The sequence below is a fragment of the Pteropus medius genome, unplaced genomic scaffold (genome assembly GCF_902729225.1).
Source record: "Pteropus medius unplaced genomic scaffold, Ma_sr-lr_union100, whole genome shotgun sequence".
Taxonomy (NCBI): domain Eukaryota; kingdom Metazoa; phylum Chordata; class Mammalia; order Chiroptera; family Pteropodidae; genus Pteropus; species Pteropus medius.
Genome location: NW_024344371.1, coordinates 126,327 through 142,906, shown reverse-complemented (window position 1 = coordinate 142,906; position 16,580 = coordinate 126,327). Strand labels below are relative to the sequence as shown.

At 33.9% G+C, this 16,580-nt stretch overlaps 1 protein-coding gene and 1 pseudogene across 12 annotated transcripts in view; one reads left to right on the top strand and one right to left on the bottom strand.

Moving 5' to 3' along the window:
• Positions 1-16,580, bottom strand: part of LOC120608473 (membrane cofactor protein-like) — a 46,479-nt gene that overhangs the window by 10,585 nt on the left and 19,314 nt on the right. For 10 of the 12 annotated variants that reach the window (XM_039870275.1, XM_039870279.1, XM_039870281.1 and 7 more), the window contains exons 3-7: positions 16,432-16,534; positions 9,638-9,723; positions 8,595-8,792; positions 1,183-1,365; positions 771-815 (exon numbers count right to left, since the gene is read on the bottom strand). In XM_039870275.1, the coding sequence (XP_039726209.1) occupies positions 771-815; positions 1,183-1,365; positions 8,595-8,792; positions 9,638-9,723; positions 16,432-16,534 (615 nt within the window). The remainder of the gene's footprint in view (positions 1-770; positions 816-1,182; positions 1,366-8,594; positions 8,793-9,637; positions 9,724-16,431; positions 16,535-16,580) is intronic. The other 2 variants (XM_039870276.1, XM_039870282.1) reach the window with 1 other exon arrangement.
• On the top strand, positions 10,684-16,435 carry LOC120608469 (ubiquitin-60S ribosomal protein L40-like; annotated as a pseudogene).

Below are 16,580 nucleotides of genomic sequence, written 5' to 3'. Positions count from 1 at the left end.
AGTCCTAACTGGAGCAGTTAATCAGTTGTCCGTACAAGAAATCCTCCGTTTCATTTTAATAAATAAGGATTTTTCCTGCCTTTCAGTTTCTGTAAAATTTACTTTCTGTTGACAATTAAAAATGTCCAGTAAAGAGAAAAAGAATAATTGCATGAGGTGGGAGTAGTGGGGGTGGTAGAAATGCAGGTCTCGTTCTAGAGACAGCAGACATTTCCCAGTTTTAATGGTACTATATAGAAAGAACTAAACTGGTAACAGTCCAGGAAATAGAACATAGTCCTGGATCAGGAAGATACTCTGTAAAGGTGTCAGCTGATCGTTTTGAAAATAGTAAATTGGCAAGTTGATGGCACAGAAAACAAACATATCAAAAAACAGGAGCCATGGACCTTCTTCTTCATTAATATAAGTTGGAGTGATGCTATAAGTCATATGAGCTTCATTTAAGAGCTTCCTATATGCCAAGCATTGTGGTAAGTGCTTTAAATGTATCCCATTTACTTTCCTATCACCCAATGAGGAGGCATTAAATCATTTTATATGAACACATTCAAGGTTTATATAACTTGCCCAAGGTTACATACCTATTTATATCTGTAGACTGGCAAACAGTTTAATAATCACTAGGTTTAACAACTAAATAAGCTGCAAATATGTTTGTCCTCCTTTCATTACAAAACATGATGATGAGTATATCACATTTTAAGGATTTAAAAAAATAACCAGGAATTTAAAGAATTTTGAAAAATATAAGTAGAAAGTTACTAAACCTGAGACACTGGAAATCGTAGGTTTTGTACTGGGAGAGGTTGACACTAGAAAAAAAATAATGTAAATAGGATCAACCACTTGGGAATTATTATATTTTTTCATTTATATAAATTATGCCTTTCGATCTTGACGTTTTTTAAGGTAAAATTCCTATGCCTCAATTTACTCTGAAAAACAGTTACTGTACATTTTTACACATAAAAAAAGTCAAAGCTTAATGTATATCCATGTGATATACATGACATGCTAAGAACCTAAGAAAACATTTAAATTTGTGTCACACATCTGCCAAGGAAATGAATCCAAGACAGTTATTTACAAAAGCTTCTTCTTTTCAATTATTCTGCATCATTAGTATTTATAAAGAAATGAAATCGAAAAGATAAAGAAGGAAAAAGATACCCTTTGTACCTTTAACACACTGTGGTATCGCAGGCTTCCACATACTGTCAGCTCCACAGACAATTGTGTCGCTGCCGTTAAGCTGAAAACCCTGGACGCATTCAAATCTGACCGCCGCGTTATAGTAATATTTTCCTCCAAATCCTGACACCTGCCTTCCATTTTGGACTATTGGATATTGACATTTGACCACTGAAAAGTGGAGAAATTCCAGAATTAATAAAAATCTGCTTTGACATAAGACAGTAAAACTAGGGCAAAGTAGTAACTTCCATTGGGAACAAAGAGACAAGGAATAGATGGCAGAATGTTAAATTAAAAAAAACCAAAAACTTTATTTGTGCATTTTAATTCCAGGTAAATAGATTTAGAGAAATCTGATCACCTGTTTTCACCTAGAACAGACTGTCATTGCAGTTTATTGGTTTCTTATGTTTTTTTCCCCCATTACTGACTAGTTTTGAGAAAGGTCTGACTACCAGATACCAATTCTGGGAAATCTGAAAAGCAACTTTTGAACGTTTTAGTTCTAGGGATTTTTTTTTTTTAATTTCATGCTGACACTGATTACAGTTCCCTGCTTTTTAGAAAGACAGGAAAGGCTCTTGTGAGAAGAAGGTAATCTTTGAGCTCAAATGTAAAAGCTGAAAAGAAGCTAGCCATGCAGAGATATGCAAATAGAAAGTCCTCAGGTATCAACAACATGAATAAACTGGGCCATTCAAGAAATAGGCCAGTGCAGTTAGGGCTGTCTTTTCCAGACCTTTTGGATTATAACCCAGAGCTCCAACACTACATTACATTGTAAACCAGTATATCCCACAGGCCTGAGATAAAGTTAAAAGCTAATACTTCATACTAGTGTTCTCTGATATTTCTCATTCTACTCTACTAATTAGGAAGTAAAATGCTGGTCACAATCCCCTGGATTGATTTCAGGATCCAGTAATGGGTTTGGCAGAATTTGGAAAAATACAAAAAACATTTGGTTGGGCAGTGAGTTCAAGAGAACATTTTAGGAGATTAAATTTCAGCAACAGATAATGGTCCATAATGTACCGACTCTTAAAGCAGAACAGTGCTCTTCCTCATTGCCGGTGGATCTGGATTTCCATCAGGTGTACTTTTCCCTTCACCATGAAGAACTTTCTTTAGCAATTCTTCTAGTGCAAACTGGGTAGTAACAATTCTCTCAGAATTTTTTTTAATCTCAAAATGTTTTTTTCCCCCCTTGTATTTCACCTTCAGTTTTAAGATTTCTTCTTGACAGAGATTTTTAGGCTATGTATTTTATTTTTCTTTCAGCACTTTAGCCGATATTATTGTCTTCTAGTCTCCATATTTCCTTAGGAGAAGTCAGCTGTCATATTTACTTAGGGAGGTGGGCCAGTGTAATGTGTTTTTTTGTCCCTCTTACTGGCTGCTTTTCTTTTTGTTTGTTTGTTTTCAGTTTTACCATGATATATTTAGTTTAGTAGTTTAGTTTAGTAGGGATTTCTTGGTAAATTTTTTAAACTTATTTTTCCTATGAGGGTCAATGAATTTCCTGGATTACGGGGTTGTTTTGTATCAAATGTGGATAATTTTTGGCCATTACTTAGTCAAATCACTATCTATACTATTGTTTACCTTTTCTTGCTGAAAGTCTATTAACATGTATGTTTGACTGCTATTCTTCCCCTGTTGTATTTATTGTCTTCACTTCAGGTTTACTTATCTATTCTCTGTTATGTTAAACTGCTGTTAATCACAGCAATAGTTTTAAGTTGCATTTACTGGATAAAATTTAAAGACAGCAAAACTCATTTTTTAAAGTGTACAGCTGTATAAGGCGTAATAAATGCAAACACCAATCATGTAATTACCACAATAGACATAGAAGACTTTCATTACTCTCCAACATTAATTCCTGCCACTTTGTATCAACCAACTTTCCCAAGCACCTTCCCCACTTATCTGTTTTCATCCCTATAATGTTGCTTTTCCAGAATGTCCTAATGGGATCGCAACCTCTGAGTATTGCTTATTTCACTTATCACAGTGCATATGAGGTTTGTTCCTGTTGTTGTGTGGGTCAGAAGCCCATTCCTTTTTATTGTGAAGTATTATTCTGTTGTATAAATGTACCATGGTTGTTCAGCCATTCACCAACTGAAGGATATGTGGATGTTTCCAATGTGGGGTGATTATGATTAAGGCTGCTATGAATATTCTCATACGGGTTTCTATGTAAAAATCTTTTCATTTACTTGGTGGCTGAGTTGTATGATAAATATATTTTAACACTATAAGAAAATGCCAAACCATGTTCCAAAATGGATATACCACTTTGCATTCTTTTTTAAAATTTTACTTTTAGTTTCAAGTATATAGTATATTTATATAGTTTATAAAATGATCTCCCTAATTGCTCTTTCTCTCCTCTGGCTCTCCACCTAGCCATTACATTAACGCTAATTGCATTCCCTATGTGTGCTTCCCATCCCTGTGAACATTTATCAACTACTAATTTGTACTTCTTTAACCCTTCACCCCTTTCCCCCAGTCCCCAAACCCCCTCCCCTCTGGCCAAACCAGATTGTCTTCTATATTTGTGAGTCTGTTTTTGATTCGTTTTTTCTTTTTGTTCCATAGATTCCACATATAAGTGACATCATATGGTATTTATCTTTCTCTGTCTGACTTATTTCACTCAGCATAATAACCTCTAGGTCCATCCATGTCATTACAAATGGTAGGATTTCATTTCTTTTAATGTCTGAGTAATATTCCATTGTATATATGAAACATAACTTCTTTATCCAATCATCTATTGATGGGCATTTAGGTTGCTTCCATATTTTGGCTATTGTAAATTGTGCTGCCATGAATACAGGAGCGCAGAGATCTTTACGAATTATTGTTTTGGTTTTCTTTGGATACACTTTGCATTCTTAACAGCAGTATATGAGAGTTGCAATTGCTGCATATCATTGTGAGTACATGGAATTGTTAGTATTTTGTTGTTGTTTCCAGTATTTAGTTTTATGTAATTGTAGTTTTAAATTATATTTCAGTATTTACTAATCATTTTGGGCAAATTTTTTATGTACTTTTTGTCATCCAAATATCTACTTTGGTGAAATAAGTTATTCAAATCTTTTCCACATTTAAAAAAAGTTGAGTTGTTTTCTTATCGTTGTATTTTGAAAGTTCTTTACATAACCACAGATACAAGTCCATTATCAGATATGTGCTTTGCAAATATTTTCTCCCAGTGTCTGGCCCATTTTTTCTTTTTTTTTAATTCTTAAAACAATGTCTTTTGAGAGAAGTTCACAGTTTTTTAAATTAAATTTATTGAGGTGACATTGGTTAATAAAATTATTTAAGTTTCAAGTATACAATTCAATAGTACCTCCTATGTGGATTGCATTGTGAGTTCACCACCCAAAGTTAAGTTTCCTTCCATCACCATGTATTTGGCTCCCTTTATCTTTACCTATCTCTTCCTTCCCCTTTTCCCTCTGGTAACCACTGTACCGTTGTCTGTGTCTATGGGTTTCTGTTTGTTGGTTTGTCTTGTTCATTTGTTGCTTTCAGTTTATATCCCACATATAAATGAAATCGTATGGTTCTCAACTTTTGCTGACTTATTTTGCTTAGCATGATAATCTCAAGATACATCCATGTTGTCACAAATGGCAGTATTATCTTTTCTTTTGGCTGAGTAATATTCTATTATATCACACATTCTTTATCCAATCATCTATTGATGGGCACTTTGGTTGTTTCCATGTCTTGGCCCTTGTGAATAATGCTGCAATGAACATCAGGGTTCATATATCTTCATGGATAAATGTTTTCAAATTTTTTGGGTAGATACCCAGAAGAAGGATTGCTGTGTCATATGGTAATTCTATTCTTAATTTTTTTGAGAAATGTCCATACTGTTTTCCATAGTGGCTATACTAATTTACATGTCCACCAGCAGTGTATGGAGGTTCCTTTTTGCTTACAAGCTCTCTAATGTTTATTAATTGTCCTGTTGATGATAGCCATTCAAATAGGTATGAGATGATTATCTTATGGTGGTTTTGATTTCATTTCCCTAATAGCCAGTGAAGTTGAGCATCTTTTCTTGTGTCTGTTGGCCATTTGTATGTCTTCTTGGGAGAAGTGTCTGTTCTTGTCCTCTGCTCATTTATTAATTGGATTATTTGTTTTATATTGTTGAATTGTATGATTCTTTACATTTTTGGATACTACACCCTTATCAAAGGATTGTTTGCAAATATCTTCTCCCATCTGATTGGTTACCTCTTCATTTTGTTGATAGTTTCTTTTGCTATGCAGAAACTTTTTAGTTTGATATAATCCCATTTATTTATTTTTGCTTTTACTGCCCTTGCCACTGAAGTAAAATTCATAAAATCCCCTCTAAGATCAAGGTCTATGAGTTTAATATCTATGTTTTCTTCTATGCAATTTATTGTTTCAGGTCTTATATTTAGATCTTTAATCCATTTTGAGTTAATTTTGGTGTATAGTGACAGACAGCAGTCTAGTTTCATTCTTTTGCACATGGCTTTCCAATTTTCCCAGCACCATTATTGAAGAGGATTTCTTTGTACCATCATATATTTTTGGCTCATTTGTCAAAAATTATTTGCCCATATACGTGGATGTCTTATTTCTGGGCTCTCAATTCTGTTCCATTGGTCTGTGTGTGTGTGTGTGTTTTTCTACCAATACTATGCTGTTTTGATTGCTGTTGCTTTGTAGTATAGTTTGAAGTTAGGCAGTGTGATACTTCCGGCCTTCTTAAGTTTTTAAGAAGTCAAGTTCACTAATTTTTTTGCTTAAAAAGATCATGCTTTTACAATTTAATTAAGAAATATTTGGCCAAGTCATAAATATGTTCTATCTTTCCCAGTAAAAAGATATAATTTTAAGTTTAAATCAAGTCAAAGATCTATTTTTAGTAAATGTTTGAATATGGTGAGAACATAGGTTGTGTTTCTCTTTTTTAAGGATGTTCAGTTTTGCCTGTACCTTTACCATTTTAACACTGAATTGTTTGTACACCTGTGATGAAATCAACTGGACACATTTGAAAGGGTGTATTCTAGACTCTATATTCTGTTCCATTATGTTCTATGGCCATTCTTTCACCAATACCACATAGTCCTGATTAAATGCTTTAGAGTATGTTTTATAATAAGTCTTGACACCATGTAGAATGAGTTCTCTAATTTTTTTCTAAATTATTTTGACTATTCTAGTTCTTTTGTGTTTCCATATCAATTTTAGAATCAGTTTATCAATTTCTAACAAAAACTTCTGGTTGAATTTTTATTGAGATTATGCTCCATTTATAGATCAATTACAGAGAATTGATATCTTTATTATATTGAGCCTTCCAATCCATAAACACTGAGTTTCTCTTTATTTATTAATGTCTTCTTTAATTTATTTAAATGTTTAGTTCTTATTACCACTCAATTCTTGCACATGTATTGTTAGATTTATCAGCAAATATTTTGTGGAGCTGTTGTAATTAGTACTTTAGAAATGTTAATTTCTAATGGTTTATTGCTAGTGTATAGACATAACATCGATTTCTGTATGTTAAGCATGTGTCTTATTTTCATGTTGTTCACACAATCATGTCATAAGTGAACAAAGTCTATTTTACATCTTCCTTTCTAATATGTATGCCTATTTCTACATCTTGTCTTATTGTACTGAAGAGGATATTCACTACAGTGATGAATAGGATGGTAAGAGTAACATTCTTTTCTCATTACTACTTCAGTGAGAAATAAATTAGTTTTTTACCAGTAAGTATAATGTTAGCTATGGGATTCTTGAAGGTGCCTTTTATCAGGTTGAAATAGTTAGGTCCTTCTACTCCTAGCATACTGAGAAGGTTTATAATGAATGATAATTAATTCTGTCAAATCCTTTTTTTTTTTGCATCTATTAAGATGATCATGCATTTTTTTCTTTATAGTCTCCCAATATGGTAAAGTATACTGATGAATTCTTGAATCTGAAACAACCTTGCATTCATAGAGTAAATCCTACTTGATTCTGATGCATTCTTATTTTTATATATGACAGATTTTTTTTTCTGTTAATACTCTGTTTATAAGTTTTGGTTTTATGTTAGTAATGGGTATTTTTAAAAATTTTCCTGCAATGTCTTTGTCTGGTTTTGGTATCAAAGAAATGCTTTCCTCATGAGATGCGGTGAGAAGTATCTCCTCCTCTTGTATTTTCTTGAAGAGTTTCTAATAGAGCTGCTAGTATTATTCCCGTGACAACATGGGGCCTGAAGTTCTCTTTCTGAGGTTTAAGTGTCAAATTTATTGACATGAAGTTATACAGATTATTCCCATATTATCCTTTAAATGCCAGCAGGATATTTAGTAATGTCTTCTTTTCCATTCTTGATATTGGTAATTTGTATCTTCTATTTTCTTGTCAGACTGGCTATAGATTTATCCATTTTATTGATCTTCTCCAACAACTAAGTGTTAGTTTCATTGATTCTCCCTCCTTTTTTCTCTTTTAAATTCATTGAGCTCTACCTTGATTATTTGTTGCTTCTTTGTTATGGGTATAATTTGCTCTTCTTTTGTAGTTTGTAAATAAATTTAAATTTTTGAAATAAGAAATTACCTTATTGCCTAACATATGGTACTAAAGATTGTTCTATATGTACTTGAAAACAGTAAAGATTTCGCTATTGTTCAGTGGTTCTTTTTCTTCAAGTGTCAAATACCCTCCTGTGTCTCCCTGGTTTTAGACATGCTGTGATGCCTTAAACATTGTTTTTTAAGTACAGGCATACCTCAGATATATTGCAAGTTTGTTCCAGCCTACAGCAGTAAGTGAGTATCAGAATAAAGCAGGTCACAATTGTTTTGCGAGTGAGGGTTGTGCCTTCAATTTGTAAAAAACACAACATCTATAAAGTGCAATAAAGCAAAGCACAATAAAACAAGGCATGCCTGTATGTTTGTTTTGTCTAGTTTTTCAATCTTATTGGTGAAGGGGTGGTCTTTTACAATTTACTGTACCACTTCCTCTAGCCACAACTGTCATACCACTTGTATTAAGAGATAAAACTTTCTTATTTTAAGGCAGTGTTTGTTTTCTGATGCTTTCAAGCAAAAAAAAAAAAAATTCACGCATACACATAGTGAATAACAATGTATAAACAGGAATGCCAAGAACTTGTGTGGTGAGGAATGGGCTAATCTACAATTAGAACTATTTTTGATTCTTTTTGACCCATATTAAATCACATGAGAAACCAATTTAACCAATGGGACAAGCTCACATGGCTGCTTTTTTTACTAGTTGGTAAAAGTATTTACAAAATGTTTCCAAATTATTTCCAATGAGAAGGAAATACATTGAAATATTATTACCTTTACACTCAGGAGGGTCACTACTCCATATATTTTTCCCAGAACAAATTAGCCTGCGTTCTCCAATAAGTGAATATTCATCTGGTCCTTGCGAAGGATTACAACTATAAGTTACTACTTCATTATATTCGAATACATCCTTGTGGCTATTTGTGTATTTTCCATTTAATATTTCTCCAGGTGGTTGACACAAAATTTCTTAATAAGGAAAAGAAGACATGAAAGGCAAAGAAACAGTGAAAGATTATGACAGCATTAGTAATGTCCTATGAACTGCTTTCAATAAATTCATTAACGTGACACCTACAATCTAGTTGTGAATCCAATAGCCATTTAGAAGAAAGTTTCTATGAGCAAATGTATTATCTCAATTCAAACCACTAATGAAGAAATGAACTTTTAGAATAAAACTCATTTTCTTAAATACCTATATAACATACGTACATGAAATACCTATATTTATCTGCAAGGCCCTGCTAAGACTTGTTCTTATCATAAGAGATGCTGACAATTTAATGAGACAATAGGCTTATGATTAAAAATAGAACTCAGTGCTAGTGAGAAATGCTTTATAATTTATAAATATATCCATTCTTAAATCGATGGTTCAGTTTTACTTGGATATTATTGTCTTTTTTTCACTTTTGTCCTTAAGAGTATGCAGTGAAATTTTCCAGTGGTTTCAGATCGTTTGATAATGTAACTGAATAAAACCAGAGGCCTTCCTCTAAGCCAGATATTGAAGAAATCAGAAAAAATGTAAAACAAAGCTACTATTCTCACTGTTTTGGAAATATTTGATTTTTACGAAAAAATACGTTGTATTTGTTGACATGTATTGAGCTTAATGTTCTTAAAAATAAATTAATAAATAATTATTTTAAAAACTTCTCTGTTTTAATTGCAATATAAAGAATATCGTTAGTCCTAACTCACTTAAAGAAAAGCTCTGTGAGCAATTTATACTTTAAAAGCGTAGAGGGGTCCCCAGGCCAAAAAGTTTGAGAACTGCTACTCTAAATTCTAAAGGAAAATATACTCACTTTCACAGTGTGGAGGAGTATCACTCCAATCCACATTATCTCCAGAAAGTTCACAATATAGAATTTTTGTTCCAAGTAAGGAATAACTAAAAGAGAAAATAAAGGATTACTGTTTTCTTATCAGTTACCAAAACACACATAATAATGAAGACAAAATTTATATGGTGGTTTTTCTGTACTACAGTAGTCTCAAGAAGTTTCTTACACAACATATATATTAAACATGCTAACGAAATCTGCAGTTTAATGAAATGAAGAGATTTTTCATTTGTACACGCAATGGCCTAGAGGAAAACATCTAAGTAAATCTGTCACACTTGTCAGTCAAGCATTTGCTATCTCTGGCAATCACATCACACAATCACTTCTTTCTCTTTGCTGGTGTCATTCTACCCAGTAAGGACAACAGCTGAGTACAGAGTTCAGGCCTTAGAGTTCACCGGACTGAATTCCAGTTCCAACTCTACGACTGTCTTATTATTACTTGGGCATGTTACTTACTGTTTCTCTTTCTCAGTTTCCCCATCTATGAAAAGGGGATAATAGTATAAGCCTTGTGGGGTTGTTTTGAGTATTAGATGAGTTAGCATGTGGAACATGGGGAATGCTAGACAAGTTTTAGGTCTTATTAATATTTTTCAGAATATCCTCCTAAGAGTAGCTCAGGAAAACGCCTACTCAATGAAATCTCTGATGATTTACATTCATAGTACTCTCTTCTCCTCTGGACTCTCATTGCAATGATCATGAATAAATCTATTTCTTTGATACTTCTCATTCACTACTTTCCTTTAACAGCTCTCAGTATATATTGTGCTTCACAATAAGACTATGACTTTTTGAGGAGAGTCTATGTCTTAAAAGACTTTTTGGTACTCCTCAACGTGTGCAACAAACTCTCTCTTTATAAATATTGACTGGGTATTTTCACTTATTAAACTACAAAATAATCAGTGAAACTGCCTATGATTGCTTCCAGCTGACTTCTCTCCAAGGCTCACTCATTGATTCTATACCATAATGTATTAGGAGAGGATTCTGGGATGATGGATGGCAGGATAGGAAACAACAAGAATGTGTCTTTTGACCTAGACAACAATTGCAGTGCTAGAATCTCTCTATGTAACTGTTTTGGAATTCTGGAACCTGCTGAAGACTTGCAACTTCCAGGAACAGACTTGGACTGGTAAATTGCACTAATTTTGGTCAGTTTCAGCTCTTAGCACAGTGGCAGCCACAAAGTCCACTCCCAGAGCAAGCAGCTGTGTGTGTCTTCCTGTAGCAGCTTATAATCAGCCCTAGGGAGTAAGGTGGGCAAAAAGGACTTTGTCTTTCAATATGGGAGATCTGTGCTCTTATCATTGATCGCTGCTTCTGATCACAGAGAAGCAGACAAAGAGTTGGGCAGCCATTGTTGTTACATGTCTCCGCACTCCTGCAAGTCTCATCCTTGCTGATTGAGGTGACTTCCAGGGGAATTGAAGAACCAGCAACTACTGTTCTCTCATTGATTTTTTACTGTATTCTCTTTTGAGAGCCATACATTAAGAACTGGGACATTCAAAAACAACTGTATATGTGAAATAAATTAGAGAGTGACTGCACATGCCCAGAGGAAGGCTCAGAAAAGATCTGAGAAGACAGTTACATGTCAGGCTGATTCTCAGCACAGAGACATGATTGAACAATCAAAAAAAAAAAAAGAAAAGAAAAGAAAAGAAAATACAAATGATAGCATTAAAAAACAAACAGTAGGGAAGGGTAACAATATAAGTCCCAGAGTTACCATGTTATTAGATTCAAATGTCCAGTTCGACAAAAAATCATGAAGCATACAAAGCCACAGGAAAGTATGGCCGATTAAAGAAAAAAATAAATCAGCAAAAATTATCCCTGAAAAAGAACTAAGGGAATATATACTAGACAAAGACTTTAAAATAGTCATTGAAACTGTGTGTACATAGTTTGCAAGCACTCTTGGTGGCAAACTTGCAATTTCTGATTCCACAGTCTTTGTTTTCTTCATGAGTCTGTTGAGCAACAGATGCAGAGCTGCAAATCTTTGTGATCACCCTGACAGGCAAGACTATCACTATCGAGGTTGAACCCAGTGACATCACTGAGAAAGTAAAAGCCTAAATCTAGACGAGGAGGGTATCCCTCGTGACCGACAGCATCTGATGTTTCTGTGCAAACATTTGGAGAAGGGCCACACTCTGTCAGACTTCAGCTTCCAGAAATAATCCACCCTGCACTTGGCACCTCGCCCATGGGGTGACATCAGTGAGCCTTTCCTCCACCAGCTCCCCAGGAATTCATCTGCCACAAGATGTGCCACAGGTGTTTTGCTTGCTGCACCCCCGTGCTGTCAACAGCTGTAGGAAGACATGCGACCACACCTACAACCTGTAACTGAGAGGAAGGCAAAAAGAGGCCTTTCCACTGGTTACTCCACTGTCTCTAGGAACGCCTCCTGCCAAAGCCCCATATCCCTTGGGTTTCAATAAAATCAGAAAAAAATACAGAACTGTCTTAAGGATGTTCAAAATACTAAAAGAAATGTAAAAAGTTAAGAAATCAGTGTGTAAACAAAATGGAAATGTAAGTTAGGAGACAGAAACTCTAAAAAAAAAATAAAAAGAATTCTAGAGTTCAAAAGTACAATAACTGAAATGAAACATTCACTAGGGGAATTAAAGGCAGTTTTGAGCAGGCAGAAGGAAGAATCAGCAAACTTAAAGCTAGGAAAATGGAAATTATTGAGTCTGAAGAACAGAGAGAAAAAAGATTGAAGTGAACAGAGCCTAAGTGATTTTGTGGGACACCAGTAAGCAGACCAATATACTACATATACTGTGGGACTCTCAGAAGTAGAAGATAAAGAGAAAGGGGTAGAGAAAATCTTTTTTAGAAATAATGGCTAAAGACTTCCCAAATGTGATGAAAGAAATGAATCTAAGTACCCCAATAGCTCACTCAAAAACTGCAAGTAAAATGAACTCAAAGAGACCCACACTAAGACAAATAATAATCAAACTTTCAAAAGCCATTGAGAGAGAATCTTCGAAGTTGCAGGAGAGAGGCGAATCATCATGTACAAGGGATCCTAAATAAGATTATCAGCAGATATGTCATCTGAAACTTAGAGGCCAGAAGATAGTGAACTGATACACTCTAAGTGATAAAAGAAAATCCTCTATACAGCAAAACTGTGCTTCAAAATGAGAGAAATATTAAGAACTTTTCCAGCAATAAAACCTGATTGAATGTGTTACCACTAGACCTTCACTGCAAAATATGCTCAAGGGAGTGCTGAAAGGTGAAATTAAAGGAAACTAGAGAGTAACCTGAAGCTTTATGGTTGAATAAACATCTCACTAAAGATACACACATGGGCAATTATGAAAGCTAGTACTATTGTACCAATGATTTGAAAATGCATTTTTATTTTCCATGCGATTTAAAAGACATCTTATAAAATAGTGTAGAAGCCGGTATTACAATTATTGTAGAGGCTAGAATGACATTAACAATCCAACAGAGTGGGGATGTACCTGATAAGGATCTGTTTTTTGTAATTTATTGATGTTAAACTGGTACAAATTCAAATTGGAGTGTTATAACTATAGAATGTTAAATGTAATCCCTATTGGAACCACAGACACAATTACTATGGAATCTACACAAAAGGAAATGGAAAGCAATTCCAACATTTCATTACCAAAACAGGAATGAATGCCGTACTACACAAAACAATTGCAAAAGCTTTAAGGCAAATAGAAAACAAATAGCTCAATGACCTTTTTGTCAATAATTACTTAAAACGGATTAAACTCTACAATCAAAAGCAGATATTGGCAGAATGGATAAGAACAAATGATCCAACTATATGCTATCTACAAGAGATTGGAAGACATAAACGAGTAGAAAGTAAGAGGATGGAAAAAGATATTTTGTGCAAATTGTAACCAAAAGAGAGCAGGGGTAGCTATACCAATTTAAACAAAATAGATGTTAAATCAAAAAAGGATACAAAAGACATGGAGTACAATATATTTTAATAAGTTTTTCATACTGCAAGGACATAAAAATTATAGTTATTTAGCTTATGACAGACATTCAAAAGATATGAAGCAAAAACTGACAGAAATGAAGGGAGAATGCTCATTTCTCCATAATAGTAGGAGACTTCAAGACTCCACTCACAGGAACCGGGTCCAGAGGCATGCAGTCTACACCACGGTCAGCAGGAATAGATGGAGAAGGCAAAAATGTCCCCCGTCCTGTGTCTGACAGAGCCCTTTTATAGTTTTGAAAAGAAAGATGTAAATTATTTTGAAAGAATTCACACTGGCTACAGATAAGGAGTTGCAGAAGAAAGATAAGTGGGGCTAGTTCTCAAACAGGTCCATAGTCTGTAAGGAAGAAGTGTTTGCTGCTTTCAGATTGTTTGTTGGCAACAGTATGAAAAGTTCATGTGTAAGCAGGATGTGGTGGAATCTGGAGGTTAGTTATCTATTTTAGATAAGAGCTGTAATATTTTTAAGAGCTCTTACCTAAACACAATGCTAAAATAGGACTGGACATTGATTTGAAGTTTCAACATATATTTGGGAAAGTGAGAAGACTTTCATTAGTTTCAGTCCTTCACTTTGTTAACCGATTAACTCCCTGTCTCTTCTTTTCACCCTCTGGCCTTATATAAAATAATTTAGGACATCTCAGAATTTTCTCTTGTCAAAGTTAGAAATCAGTATCAAAAGGAAAACTGGAAAATCCCCCAAACCGTGAAAATTAAACAAACACATACTTTTCAACAGCCAGTGAATCAAAGAAGAAATCACAAGGACCATAGAAAATACTCTGAGATGGCTATAAACACAATAAAAAAAAGAAATATCTGAAATCAAGAACCAAACTTCACAACTTAAGGAATTAGAAAAAGAAGAAATATACCCAAAAATCACAGAAGTGAGTAAACAATAAAGAGTAAAGCAGATATAAAAATAGTGAAGAGAAAAATAATAGTTAATAAAACTAAAAGTAGGCTTTTCGAAAAGATCAACTAAATTGATGAAACTTTAGCAGGATAGACCAAGAAAAAAGAAGACTCAAATTACTAAAATAAAAAATGAAAGCGGGGTCATAATATCTATTCTATAGTAATATAAAATTTTATATGATTACTATGAACAATTTTATGTCAACAATTGGATAACCTAGATAAAATGGAAAATGGAAAATTTTCTAGGAACACAAAACTGACCAAGAGTAAATGATAAGGAAATAAGAAATATAAGTAGACCTATGGCTAGTAAGAAGACAGTAATCAAACATTTCCCAATAAAGAGAAGTCCTGGACATGATAGATTTACTAGTAAAACGTACCAAACATTTAAAAAAAATACCAATCTTTCTCAAACTTTTCCAAAAAATTGAAGAGAGAAGGCTTCCAAACTCAATCTGTGAGACCAGCATTAACATGATACCAAAGCCAGACAAAGACAATACAAAAAAAAAGTTATGTATAGACTAACATCCCTTATGTACCTTGATGCAAAAATCCTCAACAAAATACGTCAAAACAGAATTCAGCAGGATTATATACCATGACCAAGATATATTTATTTCTGGAGTGCAAGGGAAACTCAACATACAAAAAATGGTCAATGTAATATGCCACAGAAAAACTCAACATACAAAAAGTGATCAATGTAATATGCCACAGGGACAGAATGTAGCAAAAAACAAAACAAAACATACATGATCATCTCAATTGATACAGAAAAAGAATTTGACAAAACTCAACAGTCTTTAATAATACTCAACAAACTAGAACAGAAGGAAACTACTTTAAGATAGTAAACACCATACATGAAAAACCCACAGCAAGCATCATACTCCATGGTGAAAAGCTAAAAGCTTTTCCTCTAAGTCAGGAACAATGAAAGGATGCCTGCTTTTACCACTTGTATTCAACATAGTACTGAAATTCTAACTAGAGCAATTAGAGAAATAATAGAAATAAGAGCATCCAAATTTGTTGGGAAGAATTAAATATGTAAAAAATTAAGGATTACACAACACACACACACACACCCCCCCCTGACAGAACTAACAAATGAATTCAGTAAAGTAGCAGGATACAAAGTTAATATAAGAAATCAGTTGCTTTTTTATACTGTTTTACATTTACCCTCAAAATGCACATTTGTCATAAATTCTCAATATCCTGAATATATAATATTAAAAGAGCTCTATCGGAAAAAGGCTACTATTAAGTGCTCAGTACCTCTTTTTGAGGTGCTTTACTCCTTTGTAGAAATCTCAAAAATAAGGCTTTCCAACTAAGATGTCTTGATCCGCATTAAGGCACAGGCTAACCAGATAACACCTGACAGAGATACCTCCATATAAGATCATCTTTGACTGGCAATTCTACCTCCCACTTCTGTAAGCCCTCCTTCAACCCTGAGAGTTGGCCATTTTAATAGGGTGCATTCTGTTGTTAGAGATGAATTCCCCATGATTACTACATTTGTAATGTTTACACTAGGCTTGTTATCACATTTCATATTATACAATTCTATTTTCTTTTAATTTAAATTTCTTTCTATTCATTACGTATCTTTTTAGTCTCCATGAAAAGCTCAAGAGTTGATAGGCTATAAGTACAAGTTGTCATAGAGAAAGTGAGGTGAAATCAACATTATGAGAATGCTTAAGAAGAGAAACAAAACAAAAATGGAAGTTGTTAACATTTACCTTATTCCTCTAAGGAGCGACTTACTTACCCCTCATTACAAGAATAATGAGCCTGTGAACCAAACTTGTAACTTCCATTTACATAGACTACTTGGCCATTTACAGGTTCTCCTAGCTGTGAACATAATTTTCCTAAAAGAAAAAAATTCAAATTTGTTGTTTTATACCAATTTCAAAA